Source organism: Hyla sarda, chromosome 3, assembly GCF_029499605.1.
Source record: "Hyla sarda isolate aHylSar1 chromosome 3, aHylSar1.hap1, whole genome shotgun sequence".
Taxonomy (NCBI): Eukaryota; Metazoa; Chordata; class Amphibia; order Anura; family Hylidae; genus Hyla; species Hyla sarda.
This window is the reverse complement of record NC_079191.1, coordinates 184,192,866-184,218,399: the sequence shown is the minus strand read 5'-3', so window position 1 is coordinate 184,218,399 and position 25,534 is coordinate 184,192,866. Positions and strand designations below refer to the sequence as shown.

The following is a 25,534-nucleotide window of genomic DNA, read 5'->3' as shown; positions in this document are numbered from 1 at the left end:
GACTTACTCATGTCCAAAAATTTAGGGGCTGAAGTGTGCCAAGGGTGGATAAGTAGGATTGGCCCTGTTCAAGAGATTGCAGGGGGCCCCAGTAGTTGGCCCCACCACGAACAGTCACTTATTCCCTAAATAAAGAATACATATATTTATAGGTTTATAGTCAGTGCTTCATGTCTATGCACTTTAACAATAAGCATTATATGGTAAAAGAAGAATGATTGACAACCCTAATGGACTGAATCATAAAACAACTTTTTTTGTCTCTATTAACCAGCCATACATTGTGGGCAGCCTCCCCATGTACCGTACGGGAAGCTGGAAGGATCTGACTACAGCTGGGGCTCCAGTGTTAGCTACACATGTGTGGAGGGTTACCAGCTCTCTAGTCCTACTGTTCTTTCATGTGAAGGAAGGGGAAGTTGGAGAGGAGAAATCCCTCATTGCTTGCGTAAGTAAAGAACTTTAGCAATTACAGGAATCGGCTCTTCTTAGCTTCTCTCATACTTTTTTAGTTTAATTTATGGCTCAATAAGGGACGTGACTGAGTCAGAGCAATCAGTCAAAACAATTCATTATACAGCCCGGAAATTGTAGCAGGCAGTCACATTGGACAGATTGGTCATTCCATCAAATAGACAGCACTGATGATTTTCTATGACATCAAGTACTTATTGCTGCTTTATATAGCTTTTCACAATAAAGTCATTGCATGTTGCTGGATATTCAACTACTTATAAAGAATAAAACATGAAACATTTATAGTTTGCTCATGATACCACTGTCAAAGAAAGATATCTTGCTTTTTCTAATACCTTTAGGGAAAAGGTATTGCTATTAATATTTGATAAAGACTGATTAAGTTTGATATTGCTATTAATATTACTAAAAATGACAGCATTTATTATTTTAGAAGTTTAACCCCTTAACCACTTTAGATCCATTTTGGCCTTAAGGACCCTGCCAATTTTTGTTTTTGCACTTTCGTCTTTTTCCTCCTCCCCTTCTAAAAATCAGAATTCAGTTTTGCACCTACGGACCCATATAAGGGCTTATTTTTTGCCACATCAATTGTACTTTGTAATGACCACTTATTTTATAGCATAATCATTGGTGAAACAAAAAAAAAAGTTATTTGTGAGTGAAATTAAAAAACAAATGCCATTTTGTAACTTTTGGGGGCTTCCATTTCTACATAGTGCATTTTTTTTGGTAGGAATGACACCTTATTCTTATTCTGTTGGTCCATATGGTCACAAGGATACCCAATTTATCTAGGTTTTATTTTATTTTACTACTTTATCAAAATTATAACTACATGCACCAAAATTAGTATGTTTAAAATTGTCATATTCTGACCCCTATAAGTTTTAATTTTTCTACGTACAGGGCTATATTTTTTGCACCATGGTCTGTAGTTTTTATCAGTACCATTTTTGTTTTAATGGGACTTTTTTGATCACTTTTTATACATTTTTTATGGTATATGAAGTGTCCAAAAATGCAAATTTTTGGACTTTGGTATTTTTTTTACATGTACGCCATCGATTTGTGGTTTAGCTAACCTTACATTTTAATAGTTTGAACATTTATGCATGCGGTGGTACACCACTTGATTATTTTTTTTATTACATTATTTTATTTAAAATGGGAAAAGGGGGTGATTTACACTTTTATTATGGAAGGGGTTAATTCACTTGTATAAACTTTTTTAACACTTAATTTCTTCTTTTTTTTTTTTTTTTTTAGCCCCCATAGGAGGCTATACCATGCAATATTTTGATAGCATATACTGTTCAACACTATGCCATAACATAGGATTGATCAGTGTTATCGGTGCTCTGCTGCTCCAGCCTGAATGTCTGGCTTGGAGCATCAGACCACTGATTGGACCGCGAGGAGGCAGGTAAGGGCCCTCCACTGTCCTCTCAGCTGGTCGGGACATTGAGGTTTCACCGCACTGATCGGGACATTGATGGTCCTGATCAGCTCTGCTGAGCTGTCAGGATAATTTTACTTTTCGGACACTGGAAGCAACTTTGATTGCTGTGTTTAAAGCGTTCATGCTCGGCATCGGTCCGATCGGCCCGATTAACCCTGGGTCCTGGCTGCTAAATAATGGGACCAGGGTGTACAGGTATGTCCTGCATCCTTAAGGGGTACTCCCGTGGAAAACTTTTTTTTAAAATCAATTGGTGCCAGAGAGTTAAACAGATTTGTAAATCACTTCTATTAAAAAATCTTAATCCTTCCAGTACTTTTAAGGGGCTGTATACTAAAGAGAAATCAAAAAAAGAAATGCATTTCCTCTGATGTCATGCATGGTGAAGTGTGGAATTTGTATAATGTTATCCTGATGAAGCGAAATGGTGCTCCTCTCCTTTTGGGTCCCACCATGTGGCCATGCAACCAAATATGGCCTAAGCTGGGGTATTACCGAACACAGGACAAACAGCATAATAAAATATGGGGTGCATTTTCTACTTTTCAGATGCAATGTACAAAAATATGTCCCACAAATTATGCATTTGTGGAAAAAAATGAAAATTACATTTTTCCACTGACTTTGTAACCATTCCAGTTGCACAAAAAGGACTCCAAGTACTCCCTTTTGGTCTAGGTGAATACTTTAGGGCATGTAGTTTCCAAAATGGGTTCACTTGTGGGGGTTCTGTGTGGTTCTGGCAGCTAAAACACTTTGCAGGCATGAAGTGCGGCCTATAATCCATTCGGCCTAAAATAATCCCCTCAAAGCCAAATGGCACTCCTCTCCTTCTCGGTCCAACCACGCGGCCAAGGAACCAAATATGGCCTAAGTGGGGGTATTTAAAACAGGGGCCAAGCAGCTCAATAAAATATAGGGGGCATTTATTTCAATATCAGAAGCGATGTACAAAAAATATGTCTCACAAATGATGCATTTGTGAAAAAAAAGCTAATTTTGTAATAATTCCTGCCAAAAAAACGATGGTGTTAAAATACTCACTGTACCCCCTAGCGTATACCTTGAGGGGTCTAGGTTTTAAAATGGGGTCATTTTTTTTTTTGGGGGGGGGGGGGGGGGGTTCCTATGTTCTACCACCTTCAAATTTCTGCAAACCTTGCATAGCACATAAAAAAAAGATGTGCTTTTCAAATTTCCTGAATTTTGAAAAAAACTAATTAATTAAAGACAAAAGTAATGCTTTCAAAATAAAGTAGAAGAAAGTAGAAAGTATAAGTTTCATAAACTATTTGGTCAGAAAGTACAAATATATGCAACCTATTAGTGTTAAAATAGCAAAAAATCATTATTTTTTTAAATAAATTTCATGATTTTGAAAAAAAATATATATATACAAATGATATTGGCTTACTTTTACTATGTACATGAAGGACAATTTGTGACAAAAAAAACAAAGTCATAATTATTGTGATTGGCAAAATGTTACCAGGGTTATTCTCTAATAAAGTCAGACATGGCCGATTTGAAAAAAACTGGCCTGGTCTTTCAGGGGCATACAGGTTTACTTGTATTGGTCCTTAAGGTGTTAAAAAAAACTATTGAAAGATATAATGGTTAATTCTCCTTCATGTTGCAGTAATTTCCAATAAGGAATCCTATGTGGATTCTAGACTGACACTTTCTGTAGAGTTAAAATGATGGTCTTGTTAAACTAACTGAGGACACCTCTCCTTTTCTCAAATCCTAATGAAAATTGTAGGGTCTGTGGGTCTTACAATTCGAGAAAAAAAATTGGGTTTCAGTATAATTCCTAATCAGATACTTTCATTCTTCCTTCATCTCTGAGTTCCAAAAGTTATAACTTCTTGTTAAATGTATCTTTACCATTTTGAGATATGTTATATTAAAAAAAAATAAAAAAAATATGAACATTTTCTCATAGTGCATTATAATAATTATAAGAGTACCTATCACCATCTAAACTTTCCCTAATCCCCCTCCCCATCCGTCCCTGACTAAATCTATCCCTGCATTTATTTTGCTTTAAAAAAACACCAAAATACCTTTTTTCTATGCTCTTCAGTAGCTCAATTCAAGGCACAGTGCACAGGAGGTTGTCATAGCAACAGCAAGTCTGTGGAGAGAGCAGATAAGCAGTGCATATATAATTAGCCATGTGAAAACTGGAGAGAGGGGAGAGGAATGGATAATAAGAGAAGAGGGAATGCACATACAGCCCAAGCACACAGCTCCACAGTCTTCTCCTCTCTGTTCGCTCCCTGCTTGTGTACAAGCTCAGTGCTCCCTCCCTCCTGCCTGTCTGAATTACAGGTGGGGAGCTGCACTGAGCTGATTTCAGGCTCACTCACTGATTCTGAAATGCTTGCTGACAGGATTGCTAGGGAGACCCCTAGTGGAGAAGTTTTTAAAGTAAAAAAAAAACCTGAAAGGAGGGATTTTTTTTTAAATAAAAGCAATTAAAAAGTTGTTCATTAGGGATTTATCTTTAACCCCTTAAAGACTCAGCCCATTTGGGCCTTAAAGGGGTACTCCGGCACTAAGACATCTTATCCCCTATCCAAAGGATAGGGAATAAGATGCCTGATCACGGGGGTCCCGCCACTGGGGACCCCCGCGTTCTTGCACGCAGCACCCCGGTATAATCAGTCCCCTGAGCATGTTCGCTCCGGAGTACCCCTTTAAGGACTCAGACAATTTTATTTTTACCTTTTGGTTTTTTCCTCCTCGTCTTCTAAAAATCATAACTCTTTTATATTTTCATCCACAGACTATTACTCACTTTACCATAAAATGTATGGCGCAACCAAAAAAATATTATTTGTGGGGAAATCAAAAAGAAAACCGCAATTTTACAAATTTTGGAAGGTTTCATTTTCACGCCGTACAATTTATGGTAAAAATGACATGTGTTCTTTATTCTTTGGGTCAATATGATTAAAATGATACCCATGATAACATACTTTTCTATTACTGTTGCGCTTAAAACAATCGCAAATTATTTAACCAAATGAGCACGTTTAAAATCCCCCTATTCTGAAGACCTAAAACTTTTTCATTTTTCCATATAAGCGGCGGTATGAGGGCTCATTTTTTGCAACGTGATCTGTAATTTTTATTGATACCATATTTGCTTATATAAAACTTTTAATAAATATTTTATAAATTTTTTGGGAATAAAATGTTATAAAAAAGCAGCTATTTTGGACTTTTTTTTTTATGTGCACGCTGTTCACCGTACGGTATCATTAACATTTTATTTTAATAGTTCGGATATTTACGCATGCGGTGATACCAAATATGTATATAAAAAAATATTTTTACACTTTTTGGGAGTGAAATAGGGAAAATGGCACATTTAAAGTTTTTATTGGGGGAGGGTTTTTTTCTAATTTTTGTAACTTTTTTAAAAACTTTTTTTACTTTTATTTTTACACTTTAATAGTCTCCATAGGGGACTATTTATAGCAATCATTCGATTGCTAATACTGTTTAGTGCTATGCATAGGACATAGCACTGATCAGTATTATCGGTCATCTTCTGCTCTGGTTTGCTCAATCGCAGACCAGAGCAGAAGACCCATGGAAGGCAGCGGAGGCAGGTGAGGGAACCTCCATCTGCCGTTCTGGATGACCGGATCACCACGGCAGCGCTGCAGGCGATCCGATCATCCATTTTAGCGACCGCGATGCTGCAGATGCCGTGATCTGTATTGATCACGGCATCTGAGGGGTTAATGGCGGACATCCATGCGATCACCTGCTGCGCATGACCCGAGCATCGCTCCTATGCTCGCGGTTATGCATAAGACGTAAATGGAAGTCCTGGTGCGTTAAGTACCAGCTCACCAGGACGTACATTTACGTCCAGCATTGCTAAGGGGCTAATATAGAAAAAGTTTGTTTCATAAGAGGTACACTTTAAGTTTTTCGGAGGATTGTTGTTGCAATGTAGCATTTTTAACTTATATCTTTTTTTAATGTTTTTTTTTCTTATGAGAGCTGGTTTTTAGCAGGCTTTGTTGCAGTTTCATTGGTACAAGACTCATAAATTTGGAGAAAAACTAGATTTTATTATATGTGATTAAGAGAACAGGAAAGAGAGCATAGAAAAACAATACATTTGTATGATTAGTATATGCAAATCAAAAAATGTTGCAGTATCTTATACCTTTTTTATTGGACTAACAGCATTTTGTAGAGACAAGCTTTCGGTATTCCTCCCTTTATCAAGTCCAAAGTAAATCTAAGCTCACAAGCAGAAGACACAGGTTACATCTGCTTGTGAGCTTAGATTTGCTTTGGACTTGATAAAGGGAGGAATCCCGAAAGCTTGTCTCTACAAAATGCTGTTAGTCCAAGCAAAAATAAACAATTGTTTAAAAAAAAAAAAAAAAAGTATTACAAGATACTGCAACATTTTTTGATTTGCATCTGCATCACTGGACTAATACTGCTACTCAAATTTACTATGATTAGTATGAAAGCCAAATAGACTAGACATAACAGAGATGAAATAAAAGCAATTCAGTTGAGACAATGCAAAGGTTATCAGACAGTCCTAAATAAAGATAATGAAAATGAATGGATAATTGTATTAACTCTCTATAATGTTATGATATTTAACTGAAATTTGCTTCATTTCAGCTGTGTTTTGTGGAGATCCAGGAACTCCGGCTGAAGGAAGACTTATTGGTAGAAGTTTCACATATAAAGCTGAAGTTTTACATCAGTGTAGACCTCCTTTTGTTTTAGTTGGGTCATCTAAAAGAGTTTGCCAGTCTGATGGCACATGGAGTGGTATTCAACCAACATGCATTGGTAGGTGCAGCCTCTATTAACAATATACCAGTATGTTTCATCAGATTGTTTTTTTTGTTTTTGTTTTGCTTTTTGCAGGAAAATAAATTTTGGGACTTTGTGTGTTAGAATTCAACTTAAATTCAGCCATTTTCTTTTTCTTTTGTAGAGATTAAATCAAAATTATTAAATATTTATATTGTTTAATGCTATACTTCAATAATTGAGGCAATCTCTGTGGTAACAGAAATGTTATTCCTGTTAGGTAAAGTAGTGCACTAGCTATGGAATGCTGAAAAGGTTTACCAGATTTAACAATAGTGTGACCAGTGTAACAATAGTGTAACCAGATTCTCCTCAGTATGATGCTTAGGTCCCTTATATTCTTTAAAATGGTTTGCATTTTTCTTTTTTTCTTTTTTTTCTTTTTTTTTTTTTTTTTGGGGGGGGGGGGGTTGTTTAATTATTCCTGAAACAAATATGTCTGAGGACTTATGTTGTCCTACCATGGTGCATGATACAAAATAAGGAGAGATGCAGAACACCTTGTTCCCTGTTGTTTTGGCTTAACACACTTAGAGGAGTACTCTGGTGGAAAAAAATGTTTTCAAATCGACTGGTGCCAGAAAGTTATACAGATTGGTAAATTACTGCTATTTAAAAATCTTAAATATTCCCATATTTATCAGCTGCTGTATACTCCAGAAACAAGAGTGTAGTTCCTTTCAGTCTAACCACAGTGCTCTCTACTGCCACCTCAGTCTGTGTCAGGAACTGTCCATAGCAGGAGAAATTTGCTTCTACTCTGGTTAGTTCCAGACATGGACAGAGGTGTCAGCAAAAAAAACTGGGGTCGGACTGGAAATAACGACACAACTTTCTTTGGAACATACAGCAGCTGATAAAAAAGTTAAAAACTTATCCCCTATCCAAAGGATAGGAGATACGTTTTAGATCACGGGGGTCAGAGCATTGGAGCCCCCCACAATCTCCTGTTTGGAGCCACGGCTCTTCACTGTGGCGCATCATGACCCCCCCGAAGCAGGTGCCGCCACGTCCCCGCCATATAGCTCTGGGAGAGCTGTTTGACAATCTTTGGCTCTCCCATAGAGCTATATAGAGGGGGCATGGCGGCCCCCACTTCGCGTGGGGGTCAGGAGCGTGGGGGTCATGATGGTCCAGTGTAAAGGAGAGCTGGAGCTCCAAATAAGAGATCGTGGGGGCCCCAGCACTTGGTCCCCCGTGATCCAAAACTTATCCCCTATCCTTCGGATAGAGGATTCATTTTTTACCATGATACTTGTTCTTTAAAATTTTGAAATAGACATAGTTTATAACTCTGTTTAACTTACTGCCACCAGTTTATTTGAGAACATTTGTTTTCTACTTGTTTTCTACCAATGTACCCCTTTAAGATAACCATGGCTACATCTGTTGGTTTAAATTGTATCTGAGTAAAAGTAGAGAATGTCCTTGCATAAGTGAAAGTCCTATTTGCCCAATCCACACCTTATCATGTATCAATTCATACTGCTGGCTATCATAAGGAATCACACTAGACATTTTACATAAGATAGGTCTAAATCTGAAAGGATAGCTGTCACTTTAAAAAAATGTCTGACATGATAGTGACATGTTATATATGTTGATTAGTGGGGGTCCATGTGCTGAGACAAAAGTGCTCAGAATGCTGTTTGATCCCTGTCTCCATCTTCAACAGTTTCCTTTTAGTTTGGAAGGAAACCTGAGAACCCAGAGGAAACCCACACAAACACAGAGAGAACATCCAAAACAAATTGCAGATGTTGTCCTTGGTGGGATTTGAATAGAGGCAACTGTGCACTGTAGGGCAACAGTGCTAGCCACTGAGCCACCACGTTTAGTTCAGTTCTACCACTAAGCTAAGATAACAACACCACCTATCGCATGAAGTATGGACTTTCTTTACATCCTTACACCGTCATGTAAGTGGTGCCAGGCAGACACAATTTGAACAGCAAAGAAGCTGAGTGTTTCTTTCTGCCAATTGAAGCATCTGGACCTGCACCTATCTAAATCTGGAATATGAGGGATCTGACACAGCTGTTATCTTTGTTGTTCTGCTGCTATCATGGAAAAGAACATGGGAAAAAGGGATGTGAAAAAGCCTTATAGATTAACGATATATTATAGAAATTGTATTAGTGAAATCAAAAATATTAAAGGTTATAGACTGATTTCTTCTTCTTATTATTATTATTATTATTGATGTGTTTCCTAAATGCATAATAAACACCTTTCTATATAGTCTTAATTACAAATTTTCTACCATTGAGCTGCTAATGAGATAAAGATTAAATACTGTAAGTCAGTCAGAGTCTGCTCTCTGGTGTTACAGATAACAGCTTGTGTGAGTGGTCACATACCAGGTTTGATACTGGGAAGGCAGGGAGAGAACCAAGGCTAAAGGCTGGAAAGAAGGAGGAGCAGATAAAAAATAGTGTGCTGGACAGAATCATATAGGCTGTGTACAAGTATATTGAGAAAATACAGCTTATTAAGCAGTACGAGCAAAAGTATGCAATGACGTTCTTACCTGTCTGTCATTCCTCTGTATTATTTTAATTCTGATGCCTTGAACTGCAAAAGCAAATAAACTTAAATGATTGACTGTTTCTATAGAAACCTTGTCTTATGTTCAGTTTTTCCACGCATTTCAGATCCAGCTCATAACTCCTGCAGAGACCCTGGTACACCGCATTATGGCATGCAGAACAGTTCCAAGGCTTACGAGGTAATGAATACATTTACTAAACGCTCTTTAAGTGTTAGAAAGTTTGGATAATTAGAGATGGATTTTCTGCCAATGCTCACATTTTCTAAAGTTATACTTTACTAGTGGTTTCCTCATGTTTAACAAAGTAAAAGTAAAAGGATGTCTGTATGTGAAGCAGACCAAATAAAATGAACCCAATTAATATTAGATATATCAGTCATTAGCAATAAGGAATTCAATGTAATAAAGTTTAGGGAGAGTTTTTTCCAGTTTATTTTAACTTTTTGGACTGTAGAAAAAATCTCATTTAAAGCTGGAAACCATCATTACTTCTCCTGGCCCCAGTTTCTTTGGCAACCACCTAATGTCCAGCGGCAATCCAACCATTTTCTTGCTCATGGTAAAGGTAAAATATCACCCCCTCCCTAAACTAGAGATGCAAACATGTAGGAATGGCTATGAACCTTCTACAACACTGCCCCCTGCAATCAATAAGTGATGTCACTTGACATGAAGTGTTGACATGAAGTGTTCACAGAGAGCACACAGAGATGTGCCAACAAAAGTCACAAGAGCAAGCTCTGTACTGTGGCCAGGTCGCTTTGTGTGTCCGCTCATAGCGATGGATTTCCCACTGCGCACCAGCTAAGAGCAGGCACTGTGTCTACAGCTGGAAACCCACCGCTACATGTGGACACACAGACACAGAGCATGCTGTCAATGCTTATCACTCTGCGAATGTGCACTGTGTGACTCTACCCTATAGGTAAGTTGATAAAAGAGCTTAACCCCCTTTCTTCTATTCCGCTCACTTTGTTTTACTTGGATCTAAACCTGTAGAATGTGACAGAATTTTTTAAATCCATGAAAGTGTTACAGACAGCAGTATTTATTCTTACTAATAGCTTTTATTATTCCATGATTATTGTATATTCTCTTTAAAATTAAAAAGTAAAACAAAAAAAATTTGCATTGTGTATGTAAAAGTATTACGTATGTAAATATTATGTATGAAAAAACATACATTCATGCTAAGATGGTCTGTGTAAAGTAGATGTAGATTCATTTGTTTATATTCAGCATACTACCATATTATATTGTTTATATTCAGCATACTGCCTTCATGTTTATGATATTTTACTTCATATAATCTTTTTTTTCACATGAAACTGATCCAGTGGCTGGTACAACACAAAACTAAAAATGAATGTCTACAACAAGGACTTAGTATGAATACGTAAAACCATTTGTCTGTATTTTTTGGTCTATCACTTGGCTCTATATTTGCATCTTAAAAGAAGAAAAACTAAAATTGCTTCCTACAGTCTTTTTCCCCCCTAATCTTTTCCTCAATGCTTGGACATATTCTATCTTGTGTGAAAAAGAAGTTGTAAGATCCATTTATGGTCCTCATTATCATTTAAATAGCTCTTCCCATTTACTTCATCCTTGGGCTCCTGACATATTTTTGTTACTTTTGTTTTTTGAAGATTGGGAGTTCGGTCTTCTTTAGATGTCGCAAAGGCTACCACATTCAAGGCTCCACTACGCGTAATTGCCTAGCTAATTTAACATGGAGTGGAACCCAACCAGAATGCATCCGTAAGTGCTCTGAATGTTTGCATTATTGTAAATTATCTTCCCTGTACAGAGATCTATTTTATGTTCTGATAGCATATGCTGGCTTCAGATGAGACTTAAAAAACGATTTTCTACATTGTGAAGTCATGAACAGTAGTGTACCTTCAAATTTAGTGTATTTTAGGAGTTTCTTGAAAAATAATATGATATAATTTTCAATTTATGTTCTCAAGTATTAGCATACATGACTGAAAATGTGCGAATGAGATAAGAACTAAATATAAAACAGCCTCGGGTTATGAGTAGGGAATTAGGAATGCCTCGAGCTGCTAAGCATTAGGAGTCTTCCAATCCAGACCAAATTATTCGATACACCCAAGCTACAATGTGATCTACAGTCTTAGGGGGGCCTGAGCTTCAAGTTTCTGGCACTCGGCATCTGGAGCACATGCCCTAGAATTTTGGCCCACTCCAGATCCCCAGGTAAATCTTGTGTTTAACTGTGTCTGTATCCTCTCTTTGTGATTACAGTTGTGTCCCTACATTGGCTATTAGACCATAAGCTGGTTTAGACCTGATGTCTAAGTGACACTAGAAGCTGGCTACAAACATCCATGGCCCTGCACAGAAGGTGTGATGTCACTGCACTCCTCAGCCTGATCTTGAAACACCCTAGAAATGTAGCTGCTGTCACAAAACAATGGGGATAATTTATGAAGCTTCTATTTCTGCTTTTTAGCATTACACCACTATGCATAAAAGGGGCCTGGCCTAACCCCACATTTAATTTATTACAATATACACCTATGAGCTGGCATATATTGTAGCTCAGAGTGCAGGGAAACAGAAGACACATCTGATTCATGAACAGATGAGAGCCTCTTAACCCCTTATGGACCAGACCTTATGGCCTTAACCCCTTAAGGACCCGGGGTTTTACCGTTTTTGCATTTTCGTTTTTACCTCCTTGCCTTTAAAAAAATCATAACTCTTTCAATTTTTCACCTAAAAATCCATATTATGACTTATTCTTTGCTCCACCAATTCTACTTTTTAATGACGTCAGTCATTTTACCCAGAAATGTACGGCGAAACAGAAAAAAAAATCATTGTGAGGCTAAATTGAAAAAAAAAAAAAAAAAACGCCCATTTTGTAAACTTTGGGGGCTTCCGTTTCTACACAGTACATTTTTCAGTAAAAATGACACATTCTCTTTATTCTGTAGGTCCATAAGGTTAAAATTATACCCTACTTATGTAGGTTTGATTTTGTCGTACTTCTGTAAAAAAATCAAAACTACATGCAGGAAAATTTATATGTGTAAAATTGTCATCTTGTGACCCCTATAACTTTTTTATTTTTCGGCATATGGGGAAGTATGAGGACTCATTTTTTGTGTCATGTTATGAAGTTTTTAGTGGTACCATTTTTGTATTGATCGGACTTATTGATCGCTTTTTATTCATTTTTTCATTATATAAAAAGTAACCAAAAATGAACTATTTTGGACGTAATTTTTTTGCACGTAATTAACAATATATTTTTATAATTTGGACATTTCCGCACGTGGCGATACCACATATGTTTATTTTTATTTACACAGTTTTTTTTTTTATGGGAAAAGGGGGGTGTTTCAAACTTTTATTAGGGGAGGGGTTAAATGATCTTTATTCACTTTTTTCTTTTCACTTTTTTTTTTTTGCAGTGTTATAGCTCCCATAGGGACCTATCACACGGCACACACTGATCTTTAGCACTGATCGATGATTCTGCCGCTTGACTGCTCATGCCTGGATCTCAGGCACTGTGCAGTCATTCGGCGATCGGACAGCAAGGAGGCAGGTAGGGATCCTCCGGCTGTCATGTAAGCCGTTAGGGATGCCGCGGCGATTTCGCCGCGGTGATCCCGAACAGCTCCCTGAGCTAACCGGCATGATTTCACTTTCAATTTAGACATGGCGTACAACTTTGAACGCCGCGTCTACAGGGTTAATAGCGCGCGGCACCGCGATCAATGCCACGCGCTATTAGCCACAGTTCCCGGCTGTTGTTAGAGGCCGGGCCCAACCCGCTATGACGCGGGGCCATGCCGTGGCCCCCCGTTATAGAACGGGAGCGGACTCAGGACGTACAAGTACGCCCTGAGTCCTTAACAGGTTAAGGACAAGAGCGTTTTTTGCACATCTGACCATTGTCACATTAAGTATTAATAACTCTGGCAGGCTTTTACCTTTCATTTTGATTCTGAGATTGTTTTTTCATGATATATTTACCACTTTATGTTAGTGGTAAAATTTCATTGATATTTGCATCATTTCTTGGTGAAAATGTTAAAAATTTGAAGAAAAAATTGAAAATTTAGCATTTTTATAACTTTGAAGCTCTCTGCTTATTGGGAAAATAGACATTCCAAATAAATTATATATTTATCAAACCCTGCCCAGAGGAAAAGTCAGATCGCTTTCAGAGGCCCTTTCAAAAATGAAAGAAGCGATCTGATTGGTTGCTATGGGCAACTCAGCAACTTTTCCTCTGGACAGGTTTTGATAAATCTCCCTCAATATGTCTACTTTATGATTACATCATAAAGTTGACATGTTTTTACTTTTGGAAGGCATCAGAGGGCTTCAAAGTACAGCAGCAATTTTCAAATTTTTGGCAAAATTTTCAAAATCAGAATTTTTCAGGGACCAGTGGATTTGAAGGGCCTTCATATTAGAAATACCCAATAAATGACTCCATTATAAAAACTGCATCCCTCAAAGTATTCAAAATGACATTCAGTAAGTGTGTTAACCCTTTAGGTGTTTCACAGGAAAAGCAGCAAAGTGAAGGAGAAAAATTCAAAATCTAAATTTTTTACACTCGTATGTTCTTGTAAACTCAGTTTTTGAATTTTTGCAAGTGGTAAAAGGAGAGAAATATTCCTAAAATGTGTAGAGGGCTCAGAAGGGAAGGAGCGACAATGAGATTTTGGAAAGTGAGTTTTTCTGAAATGGTTTTTTTTGGGGGGGAGCATGTCACATTTAGGAAGCCCCTATGGTGCCAGGACAGCAAAAAAAAAAAACGAAATGAAATGAAATTCTATTTTGGAAACAAACGTAAAAAGGGGTCCAGTGAACCTTAACACCCCACAGGTGTTTGATGACTTTTCGTTAAAGTTGAATGTGTAAATTATTTTTTTTTCCACTAAAATACTGCTTTTCCCCAAAATTTTAAATTTTTTACAAGGGGTAATAGTAGAACATCACCCCCAAAATTTGTAACCCCATCTCTTCTGAGTATGGAAATACCCCATGTGTGGACGTCAAGTGCACTGCGGGCGCACTACAATGCTCAGAAGAGAAGAAGTCACATTTGGCTTTTGGAAATCAAATTTTGCTGAAATGGTTTTTGGGGGCATGTCCCATTTAGGAAGCCCCTATGGTGCCAGGAAAGCAAAAAAAAAAGCCCTCACATGGCATACTATTTTGGAAACTACACCCCTCAAGGAACATAGCAAGGGGTCCAGTGAGCCTCAACACCCCACAGGTGTTTGACGACTTTTCGTTAAAGTTGTAAATGATTTTTTTTTTCACTAAAATGCTGCTTTCCCCCCAAATTTTACATTTTTACTAGGGGTAATAGGAGAAAATGACCCTCAAAATTTGTATGGAAATACCCCATGTGTGGACATCAAGTGCTCTGCTGGTGCACTACAATGCTCAGAAGTGAAGGAGAGCCATTGAGCTTTCGGAGAGTGAATTTGTTTGGAATTAAAGTCAGGGGCCATGTGCATTTACAAAGCTCCCCACGGTGCCAGAACAGTGGACCCTCCACATGTGACCCCATTTTGGAAACTACACCCCTCACAGAATTTAATAAGGGGAGCAGTGAGTATTTACACCCCACTGGCATTTGACAGATCTTTGGCATAGTGGGCTGTGCAAATGCTCCTTGTCACGCGCCTGAATGTGGATGTCACAGAGGAGGTAGTGGATCCTCTACCTGTGTGGCTGATGACACGGACCGTGTCGGGGAGCAGAGTCTAAGGTGCCGCTGGTCTTCACCAGAGCCCGCCACAAAGCGGGATGGATTTGCTGCAGCAGGCGACACCCAGGTCGCTACCCCCAATACGGCTCGACCACACAGGTAACCGGGCAAGGCGAAGTACAGGAGGATGAGACAGAGGCATAGTCAACGTAGCAGAAGGTCAGGACAGGCGGCAAAGGTTTGTAGTAAAAAAATGTAGCGGGACGGTCTGGGTACACGGATATGGCAAACAGTCAATAGGATACGCTTTCTCTCAGGCAATGGGCAATGAAGATCCAGCAGGGGGATGTGGGAGGTGCAGGAACTTATAGAGTAGTGTCAGGTGTACATACTAATTAAGAGCGCACTAGCCCTTTAAATTACAGAGATCCGCCGCGTGCTCGCCCTAGGGGGTCCATTGTTCTGGCACTATGGGGGCTTTGTAAACACATATGGCCTTTAATTTCAGACACATTCTCTCTCCAAAATCCCAATGGCACCCCTTCTCTTCTGAGCATTGTAGTGCACCCCCAGAGCACTTTACATCCACATATGGGGTATTTTCTTACTCAGAAGACATGGGGTTACAAATTTTGGGGGGCTTTTTTCCTATTTTCCCTTGTGAAAATGAAAAATTTACGGTAACACCAGCATTTTAGTGAAAACATTATTTTTTTCATTTTTCCATCAAACTTTAATGCATTCAAACACCTGTGGGATGTTAAGGCTCACTATACCCCTTGTTACTTTCCGTGAGGGGTGTAGTTTCCAAAATGGGGTCACATGTGGGTATTTATTTTTTTGCGTTTATGTCAGAACCGCTGTACAATCAGCCACCCCTGTGCAAATCACCTATATAGGCCTCAAATGTACATAGTGCACTCTCACTCCTGAGCCTTGTTGTGCATCCGCAGAGCATTTTACTCCCACATATGGGGTATTTGTGTACTCAGGAGAAATTGCGTTACAAATTTTGGGGGTCATTTTTTGCTTTTACCACTTGTGAAAATAAAAAGTATGGGGCAACATCAGCATGTTAGTGTAAAAATGTAAATTTTTTTACACTAACAGGCTGGTGTAGCCCCCAACTTTTCCTTTTCATAAGGGGAAAAAGGAGAAAAAGCCCCCCCCAAATTTGTATTGCAATTTCTCTTGAGTACGGAGATACCCCATATGTTGCCCTAAACTGTTTTCTTGAAATATGACATTGCTCCGATGTGAGAGCGCCAGGCACATTTGAGAACTAAATTAGGGATTGCATAGGGGTGGACATAGGGGTATTCTACACCAGTGATTCCCAAACAGGGTGCCTCCAGCTGTTGCTAAACTCCCAGCATGGCTGGACAGTCAGTGGCTGTCCAGAAATGCTGGGAGTTGTTGTTTTGCAACAGCTGGAGGCTCCGTTTTGGAAACACTGACGTACAAAACATTTTTCATTTTTATTGGGGGGGGGGACAGTGTAAGGGGGTGTATATGTTGTGTTTTATCCTTTATTATGTGTTAGTGTAGTGTTGTTAGGGTACATTCGCACTGTCGGGTTACGGTGAGTATCCTGCTAGGAGTTTGCGATGCGGCGAAAAATTTGCCGCAGACCAAACTTGATGCAGGAAACTTACTGTAAACCTGCCCATGTGAATGTACCCTGTACATTAACACGGGGGGGGGGGGGGGGGGGGGGCAAACCTCCAGCTGTTTCAAAACTACAACTCCCAGCATGTACTGACAGACCGTGCATGCTGGGGGTTGTACTTTTGCAACAGATGGAGGCATACTAATTGGAAAACCTTCAGTTAGGTTCTGTTACCTAACTGAGTTTTTTCCAACCAGTGTGCCTCCAGCTGTTGCAAAACTACAACTCCCAGCATGTACTGATCGCTGAAGGGCATGCTGGGAGATGTAGTTATGCAACAGCTGGGTGGTATGCAACTACAACTCCCAGCATGCCAAGACAGCTGTTTGGGCATGCTGGGATTTGCAGTTTTGCAGCATCTGGAGGGCTATAGTTTAGAGACCACTGCACAGTGATCTACAAACTGTGGCCCTCCAGTTGTTGCAAAACTACAACTCCCAGCATGCCCAGACAGCAAACAGCTGTGTGGGCATGCTAGGAGTTGTAGTTTTGCAAGATCTAGAGGGCCATAGTTTACAGATCACTGCAAAGTGATCTCCAAACTGTAGCCCTCCTGCTGTTGCAAAACTACAACTCCCAGCATGCCCAAATAGCTGTGTGGGCATGCTAGGAGTTGTAGTTTTGCTACATCTGGAGGGCTACAGTATAGAGACCACTGTATAGTGGTCTCAGACTGTAGCCCTCCAGATGTTGCTAGGCAACTCACCGGCTTCCGTAGGATCCAGGGAGCTGCATAGCAGTCCTCTTCTGCAGCCTGCTGCCACAGCCGATCGCTGCCCGCTGCCATCGCCGATAGGCAAGTGGACTTTGTCCCTGGTCCCCGTTCAGTTTCCCCGTTCTGCCCCGCCTATTGTGGGTGGGCAGGACGGGGAAAGCGAAAGTTAACCCCCCCGCCCCTGATCTGCTATTAGCTGTCGCGTCTTGATGACCAATAGCAGAGATAGGAGGGGTGGCACCCCTGCCATCTCACTCCTATCCCTTCAGGGGGATCATGGGTGTTTTAGACAACCGCGATCCCCCTTATATTCCGGGTTACCGGGTCATCATAGATCCCTATGACCCGGAATCGGTGCAAATCGCAAGTGTGAATTCACCTGCGATTTTTGCCGATCGCTGACATGGGGGGGTCTGATGACCCCTTGGGCATTTGCGCGGGGTGCCTGCTGATCGATATCAGCAGTCACCCCAGTCCGGTCCCCGCAGGGACCGAAATATCCCAAGAGGTATGTGGTCCTTAAGTACCAGCGTACATCCTTGGTCCTTAAGAGGTTAATGAAGAATGCTATGACCTGTGAGGCTTAACTAAGTCTAGCATGTAAATCAGCTCCAATATCCTTATGCTATACAGTGTATAGAAGTTGTATGCAGCTGTGTAAACATGGTCCTACAGCTAGCCAGTGTTAAGACAATGGCCCTTATTTATACTGAGAGTGGAGTGTAGGTTTCTTTGTGGGTTTTAATTCCCTACAATTTATTTTCCGCGGTATTTACTAAGGTTTCCCTACATTTTCCACTTTCCCTACACTTTGCTTTTTTTACACATGCTCTGATCTGTCTGGTTTTCCTCGGTTCAAATCCACCACATTTTATGTGGAAACCTTAGTAAATATGTTGTTTTTTTTTTGTGAAAATGTCGGGAACACGCCCCTTTCGGAGACCACGCCCTTTTCCCGACAGCCATGCCCCTTTTTCGGGTTTTCTTAGCAAAATGGAGAGTTAGTCAGGGTTTTTTTTAAAAAATCTGGCGCAAATTCTGGCACAGACAGAATTTCTGATGCAATGCGACAGAATCTGGCGCACAACCCTACAAAACACGTCAGGTTTGCAATAGTAAGTGAGGGCCATTGTCTACGGAATCTGCATATTGTAACTCAGGGCAGCATGCTTTATCAGTTAATATATAATAAATAATATCTTCTCACAAAGGTTAATGGAATTGAATAAAAGTGATCATAAAGTTAAATGGATATTTCACACATATTTGGAATAATTTTTCAGAAATATATATATATATATATATATATATATATATATATATATAGACAAAGAATAAGTCAGCCAGCACTTTAGTTGATACCAAACTATTATATGGACCTGGCCTACAGGTGCACGCTACTAGGCTAGATATACAGCAACAGAAGAATGCAGCAGCACACTGCCAGCACAAGGATATAGGCGAAACATGAAAATGCAGTTAAAACATGGAGAGCTATACAGCTATGGTGTAATAGATGCAAATGTGAAACTATGAAATAGTGAGGCACTTAGCTCGCAAATTTGTCTCCGCCGGCGGTCAAATAGATCCTGCCATGCTTTCTGAACTGTTCACACAGAGGCACATTCACAGTGTAGGGTCCGTCTCAGGAGGCTACCTTATCGCGGTGGGACGGTCCAAGCTATTTGACCGCCGGCGGAGACAAATTTGCGAGCTAAGTGCCTCACTATTTCATAGTTTCACATTTGCATCTATTACACCATAGCTGTATAGCTCTCCATGTTTTAACTGCATATTCATGTTGCACCTATATCCTTGTGCTGGCAGTGTGCTGCTGCATTCTTCTGTTGCTGTATATATATATATATATATATATATATATATATATATATATATATACTGTAGTTATTGATTAAAAAAAAAGCATAAACTTAAAAAAAAAAAAAAATTGTAGGCAAATCAAACTTTGTTGTCTGGCACAGTTTCCCTTCAGTGTGCACCGGCAGGAAACTGATGCTAAAACTGATTCCATTCATTTGAATCGGACAGTTCACAATCATCCAGTGTCTCAATTTTGACGCTGGATGGTTGGACATGCCGGAGGGCATTAGACAGGGGAACGCAGCTACTGCCTTCCCTGTCTGCTGAGCAGAAACAATGGATGCTGGTTGTATTACCACTGATGACAACTTGCCATCAGTTCTGGCATCAGTTGTGTCTAGATTTAGGCTGAATTCACCTATGACGGATGCTGGATATATGTGAACCCAGCCTTATACAGTATGTTCTACAAATTTACACCTGCATTTCATTATGGCCTGAGGAATATTGCAGCCCTAATCTGCAACACCTGAACTGCCCCATGGTTGTGCTGAACCAAAAAAAGATTTTAACAGACTTATGATCCTGTTGTAAATTTACTTTGTTTTACACTGGCTATGAGGTGACATGTTGAACTTCCAGCGACCAGTATTGGAAAGTGTGAGAGAGATAACACCACATTTAAGACACCTGCACCCATTCACACCGAAGACTTTGTAACACTAATGAGTCACATGATGCTTGGAAGGGATAATTGCTAATTGAGCCATTTGGACATTTCTACTTAGGGATGTATGTATTCACTTTTGTTACAAACAATAAACACTGTTAGGGTATGTTCACACTGAGGATTTTGAACAGAATCTCCGCTCGCAGAATTCTACGAGTAGAGATTCCATCTGGCGGCCACAGCTTAAATCCTTTAGAGGTAGGACTGCACAGCACGGCGCCATCAACATTGACAGCAATGCAGGGCTCGCAGACTTCCGCGCAAAGAATTAAAATTATATTTTTCTTTGCACGGATACATTTTAGCGGTGGAATTGTCGGCTACTGATATTCCTCAGTATGAGCAGGTTTCGTGGAAGACCCATTCACATTGATGGTAATGTTCACTGCGTGGAATTCCGAGAGCGGGAATTATGCAGTGTGAACATACCCTAATACAAACTGTGCACTCACACAATGTAAAATATTTATGAAAATGTGAGGGGTGTACTCATCTATGTGAGTGTGGAGTGGTGCAGTTGCCCATAGCAACCAATCAGATCACTTCTTTTATTTTTCAAAGGCCTTGTTAAAAATGAAAGAAGCAATCTGATTGGTTGCTATGGGCAACTGCACCACTCTTCCTCTACACTGGTTTTGATGAATCTCCCCCATACTGTCTAAATAATGTAAGTCTATTTTCACTAATTCAATACCACTGTTGCCAATAGTTTAGCAGCCTAAAGCAGAAAGTACTAAGCTAGATATATGGCTATCTTATAAGAGTTCCCAGACTAGGAAAGTTTTGTAATTTTTATTTTGCAGTAGTAAGCATAAATGTGTTGATAAAAAAAAATTTGAATTATCATGATTTTTTTTGTTACATTTATGCTGAATGGCAACTTTATAACAGCTATTCATCTACTAACACATTGGACCTCCTTTGGCCTTCAAAACCACGTATAATTAATTGTGGCATAGAACCTCGACGTGTTCCAATTGTTCTGCAGGAACATTTTCTTGTAAGGACAGAATAGATTCCTGCAGTTGCTGGAAATTAGATGAAGGTACTGCCTTGCTCTGAAATGTATTAAAAAGCAAAATTATAAGTATGTAAACCCTTTGCTGTGCCACTTCTAAAATAAGCTCTGGGGTCCTATTTCTCTTGATGATCTTTGAGATATTTCTACACCTTGATCGGAGTCACTTGTGGTAAATTCAGTTGATTGGACATGATTTAAAAATGTTATTGTCTCACAGCTGACAATGTATATCAGAGAAATAACCAAGCCATGATAAGGAAATAACTGCCTATAGGGACTGGATTGTATGGGGCACATTTCTGGAGAGGGGGACAAAAAAAAATAAAAATTTTGCACTAAAGGTATAAGAATAGTGACCTCCATAATCATTAACTGCTAAAAGTTTTGAACAACCAGGACTCTTCCTGGAGCCGACTGTAGAAGAGGTGAGCAAGAACCTGATGGCCACAAAGATGAGCTCAAAAAACCCTGGGAGGAAATGGAAGAAATTCCCAGAAGGTCAACTATCACTGAAGCACTCCACAATCTGAGTATTATGGCCAGAAAGAAGCCCTGACTTTAACCCAATCGAACATCTTTGCAGAGACCTAAAAATAACTGTCCACAGTCCTTACTCAATCTGACAGACCTTGAGAGGATCTGCAGAGAAGAATGTCAATGCAATATTTTAGTTTTTCATTTTCAATAAATAAGCAAAGGTTTGTCATCATGTGGTACTGAGTGCAGAACGATAGAGGATTTTTTTTAATGTTATGTAAAAAAAGTGAAAGGGTCTGAAGACTTCCCAAATGCACTGTACATTGTGGTGACTGTAGAACAGATTAGCATTGTTATCTAAGCAGTGGTTATTTTCACACCAAATGACCATACACTATATAAAGGACACAATGCAATGAAGTGTAACAACATATTATATTTTGGTATAACAAATGTTATCCTTATAATGTTTTGATATAATATTTTACCACATTTTTTTTTTCAGCTCATGCCTGTCGACAACCAGAAACTCCCATTCATGTAGATGTGAAAGCAATAGATCTACCTACACTAGGATATACCTTAATATACATTTGCCAACCTGGGTATTTTCTTGCTGGTGGGTCTGAGCACAGAACATGTAAAAGTGATATGAAGTGGACAGGAAAACCTCCTATTTGTAAAAGTAGGTATAGACGCTCACCCCACATGAATAAATAAATATAAATACCATTGGAGCAGAAGTTAATTTGATGATACAACTATGCAATAATAGGAGAATTAATTAACAGCATTGCAATACTATTGTATTTTGCAGGTAAAGGACTCAGTGAATTAAATTCTACAGTCACAAAAACTCCAGGTTGGTAAAAACAAATCTTGTTTATTGGAAATATAGACAAGGAATGGATAGATAGATAGATAGATAGATAAATAGATAGATAGTTACTTGATTAATTTAAGGTGAGGTTGACCTAAAACAGTGCATGGTTTTCACATTATATTTAATGAAGTTCCTTCAAACTGTTCATTATAAATAAAGGTTTTATTAGGCACTAGACAAGAACCCTTTTAGACATTAGGAAAGGTTGCAATCTGTTTATTGTAAGAGTTTCCCTCAGGGTTACTGTTACCTACTTTAATGAAAGTAAATGATGCTGCCATGGTTTTATGCAATGTGTTTCCAACCAAAAATATAGTTTATAGTTTATTTTGTCATATTTATTATAGTTTCATTTATGGCATGTAGTAGATGCAGGCAGCCAAACTTTTATCATTAAACTATGGCTCTGTGAAGATATGCAGGGGATGGGGACTCTGTGTCAGTAAAACTGAGTGCCAATCCCTATATAAAGATACATTATGAATTCAGTCAGCACAGAATGTTGGACCTTTTTCAATTACAAATAAAAAACACTAAACAGTAAAAACATTTTGTAATAAAGAGTTACACTTAAGGGAGTACATTTCGCCATTAAAAAAATGATGATTCTTTTTTAGGAGTACTAGATAATAAGCTTTGTATCATAACTAGTAGTCAATGTTTATAGAAATAGCAGTAAGAGGACTACATTGACGTGTGAAGATTACTAAGCATGTATTTGGTTTCAGTTCCTTCAGATGTCTTTTCTGTGAATACTGTATGGAAAGGTTTTTACGAATATCTTGGAAAGCAACATTCCGCAACATTAACTGTTGACTGGTTCAATAACACAAGCAGCAAAGTGAATGGAACATTTTTAGATACTAACAATAGTGAATTAAAGTTATCAGGTAAGTTTAAAGTTTTTAGACCTTAGTGATGACAAACACAGAAATGTCATATTTCACATTGGAAATCTTTCCAATTCCTTACAATTCCAAAGAGGCAAATTGTCAAGAAATCTATTTATGGAGATTATAGTAACTAAATTCCTTTATAAAAGGGTATCCCAGCTGTTAACATTTCTTAAGACACATAAACCCAGCTGTTTCTATTCCCTTCATTGAGTTGTAAATAGTGGCAGTATGCATACAAAGTCAACTCTTCATTCAAGCCTCCACCACATGCACAACCTATTGCACAATAGCCAGAAATCCCAAAATTATAGGTTGTTTATGTGCATCACACACTATCCTTAGGCTAACAGTATCCAATAACAAAATGCCATGTTGCCAACAGAAACCAAAACAAACTGAAAACGTATACATTTATTAATTCAGAAAACACTCAAAACATTACAACATTACATTACATAAAATAATGCAAACACAGCAACTCAAAAGGGTGCTCTCATGGTAATAATGGGCAGTCATAATACAATGATGATCAGAACAATACATGACTAAAGTGCACTGCATACCAACAAAGTGACCATCTGCCAGGAAGCCAGAGGAATCACAGCCCGTACAAATTTTTCTATAAGATAACCTTCTTCCAGGGGCTGGCATTCCTGTGGCTTCCCAGAAAATCATCATTTTGTTGGCATGAAGTGCACTTTTTTGGCTGTATTTAACTATTTGCACTTGCACTTTCTACTTATAGGGGGAGATTTATCAAATATTTACATCAACGTGGTCTAAGGTTCAATTGTGCACCTACAATGGAGTAGAGGACCTGCACTTGTGGACCACAATATGGGTTCACTCCTGTGGTAAATGTAAACAATGACATTGGCTAACCCTCAAAACTGATGTAAAATTGAGACATTAGCCAGTATATCCTGAAAGACATACTGGAGCCAGCACACCACGCCAAGGTTTCTCAAGTGGTACGGGACCTAACACTAAACCTACCTGGCCGGATAAATAAACCAGGAACCAAAATACTGCAGCCTTAGGTCCGACTTGCAGACTGCTCCCCAGTTACCTCCAGTGTGGACTAAGCACACATACAATGGGAGGGGGGAGACAGGCTACAAGCCCCACCCTGGTTGGTTCATTTATAGCCGGCCTCACAGGTGAAACCTTAATGCTACCCAGTAAGATAAAAGGGTGCATTAGTATAAGCCTTAAACAGCAGAATAACTGCTTATAGTAACATGCAGCTGGTTGTAGCAGGAAACTCTCAACCCCAAGGGCAGTTGTGCACCTTCGCTGGGGTGGAGGTCCTGCACTTGTGATCCGTTGCTATGGGCAATCCCCAGCAAAAATTGCATACAATGGAGGATGCCTGCAGACGGTCACAAATACCACAGTGGCATCCTGACACCAGATAAATGTGTATGTGCATGCGTAATGCTTCATCATTTATCAAGAGATTTATCAAAACCTGTGTAGAGGAAGAGTGGAGCAGTTGTCCATAGCAACCAATCCGATGGCTTCTTTAATTTTTCAGAGGCCTGAAGCAATCTGATTGGTTGCTATGGGATACTGTGTGGTGGCTAACTGAGGTGATGTGTCTTGAAGAAGTTTCTTGACGCCAGAATAGAATGAACCTCCATGCTCCAAAGGTAGAAGCTTCCTGGGCCAAGCTCTGGAGTTATAACAACCACCGATGCAGGGTTACAGAAACTACTAATTTTAATCAGGAACTTGCAAAAATATACAGGAACAGTTCAACAGTAGCGCAAAGTTCACTGGAGTATGCCTCAGGGATCACAGTTGCTTCCGGGCACTAAGGGACTTGTAGTCCTCGCTGACTGGCTTCTTGCTTGCTGAATTATGTTTAGACGGTTCTGGATTTGATTGTATAGCTGGTATAAGACTAAGGAGCTGAAAAACACCAACTCTACTCTTCACCTAGGAATCCTGAATTAAGGTTTAGATTATAGACTGATGGACTGGAGTTGCCTGAGGCTTTCCATAGCCTGTTATCCTCTCCTTTGCTAATGGGGTCTGTGGACTCTCTTGACTCTTCTTCCCACTGCACACTTGCTTCTGACTTGCTGGACAACCTGATAGGGGGGTCCTGTGAAGGGTGCTGCAACTGGATTTCCTTAGGTCTGTCCTCATGGGGTGAGGTGCAGGTCCACAGCAAACATCTAATGATTACCTCCACTCATGCTAGACACTGAGTTACTCCGCCCAGTCTAGTAGACTTGAGGGAGGCAG

General features: G+C 39.3%; 1 protein-coding gene across 3 annotated transcripts in view; it reads left to right on the top strand.

The window, feature by feature from the left end:
- The window catches only part of CSMD1 (CUB and Sushi multiple domains 1), a 1,887,231-nt gene that overhangs the window by 1,822,606 nt on the left and 39,091 nt on the right, over nucleotides 1-25,534 (top strand). For all 3 annotated transcript variants that reach the window (XM_056565713.1, XM_056565712.1, XM_056565715.1), the window contains exons 60-66: nucleotides 275-448; nucleotides 6,608-6,781; nucleotides 9,460-9,533; nucleotides 11,006-11,117; nucleotides 22,008-22,187; nucleotides 22,320-22,364; nucleotides 23,114-23,275. In XM_056565713.1, coding sequence (XP_056421688.1) covers nucleotides 275-448; nucleotides 6,608-6,781; nucleotides 9,460-9,533; nucleotides 11,006-11,117; nucleotides 22,008-22,187; nucleotides 22,320-22,364; nucleotides 23,114-23,275 — 921 coding nt within the window. The remainder of the gene's footprint in view (nucleotides 1-274; nucleotides 449-6,607; nucleotides 6,782-9,459; nucleotides 9,534-11,005; nucleotides 11,118-22,007; nucleotides 22,188-22,319; nucleotides 22,365-23,113; nucleotides 23,276-25,534) is intronic.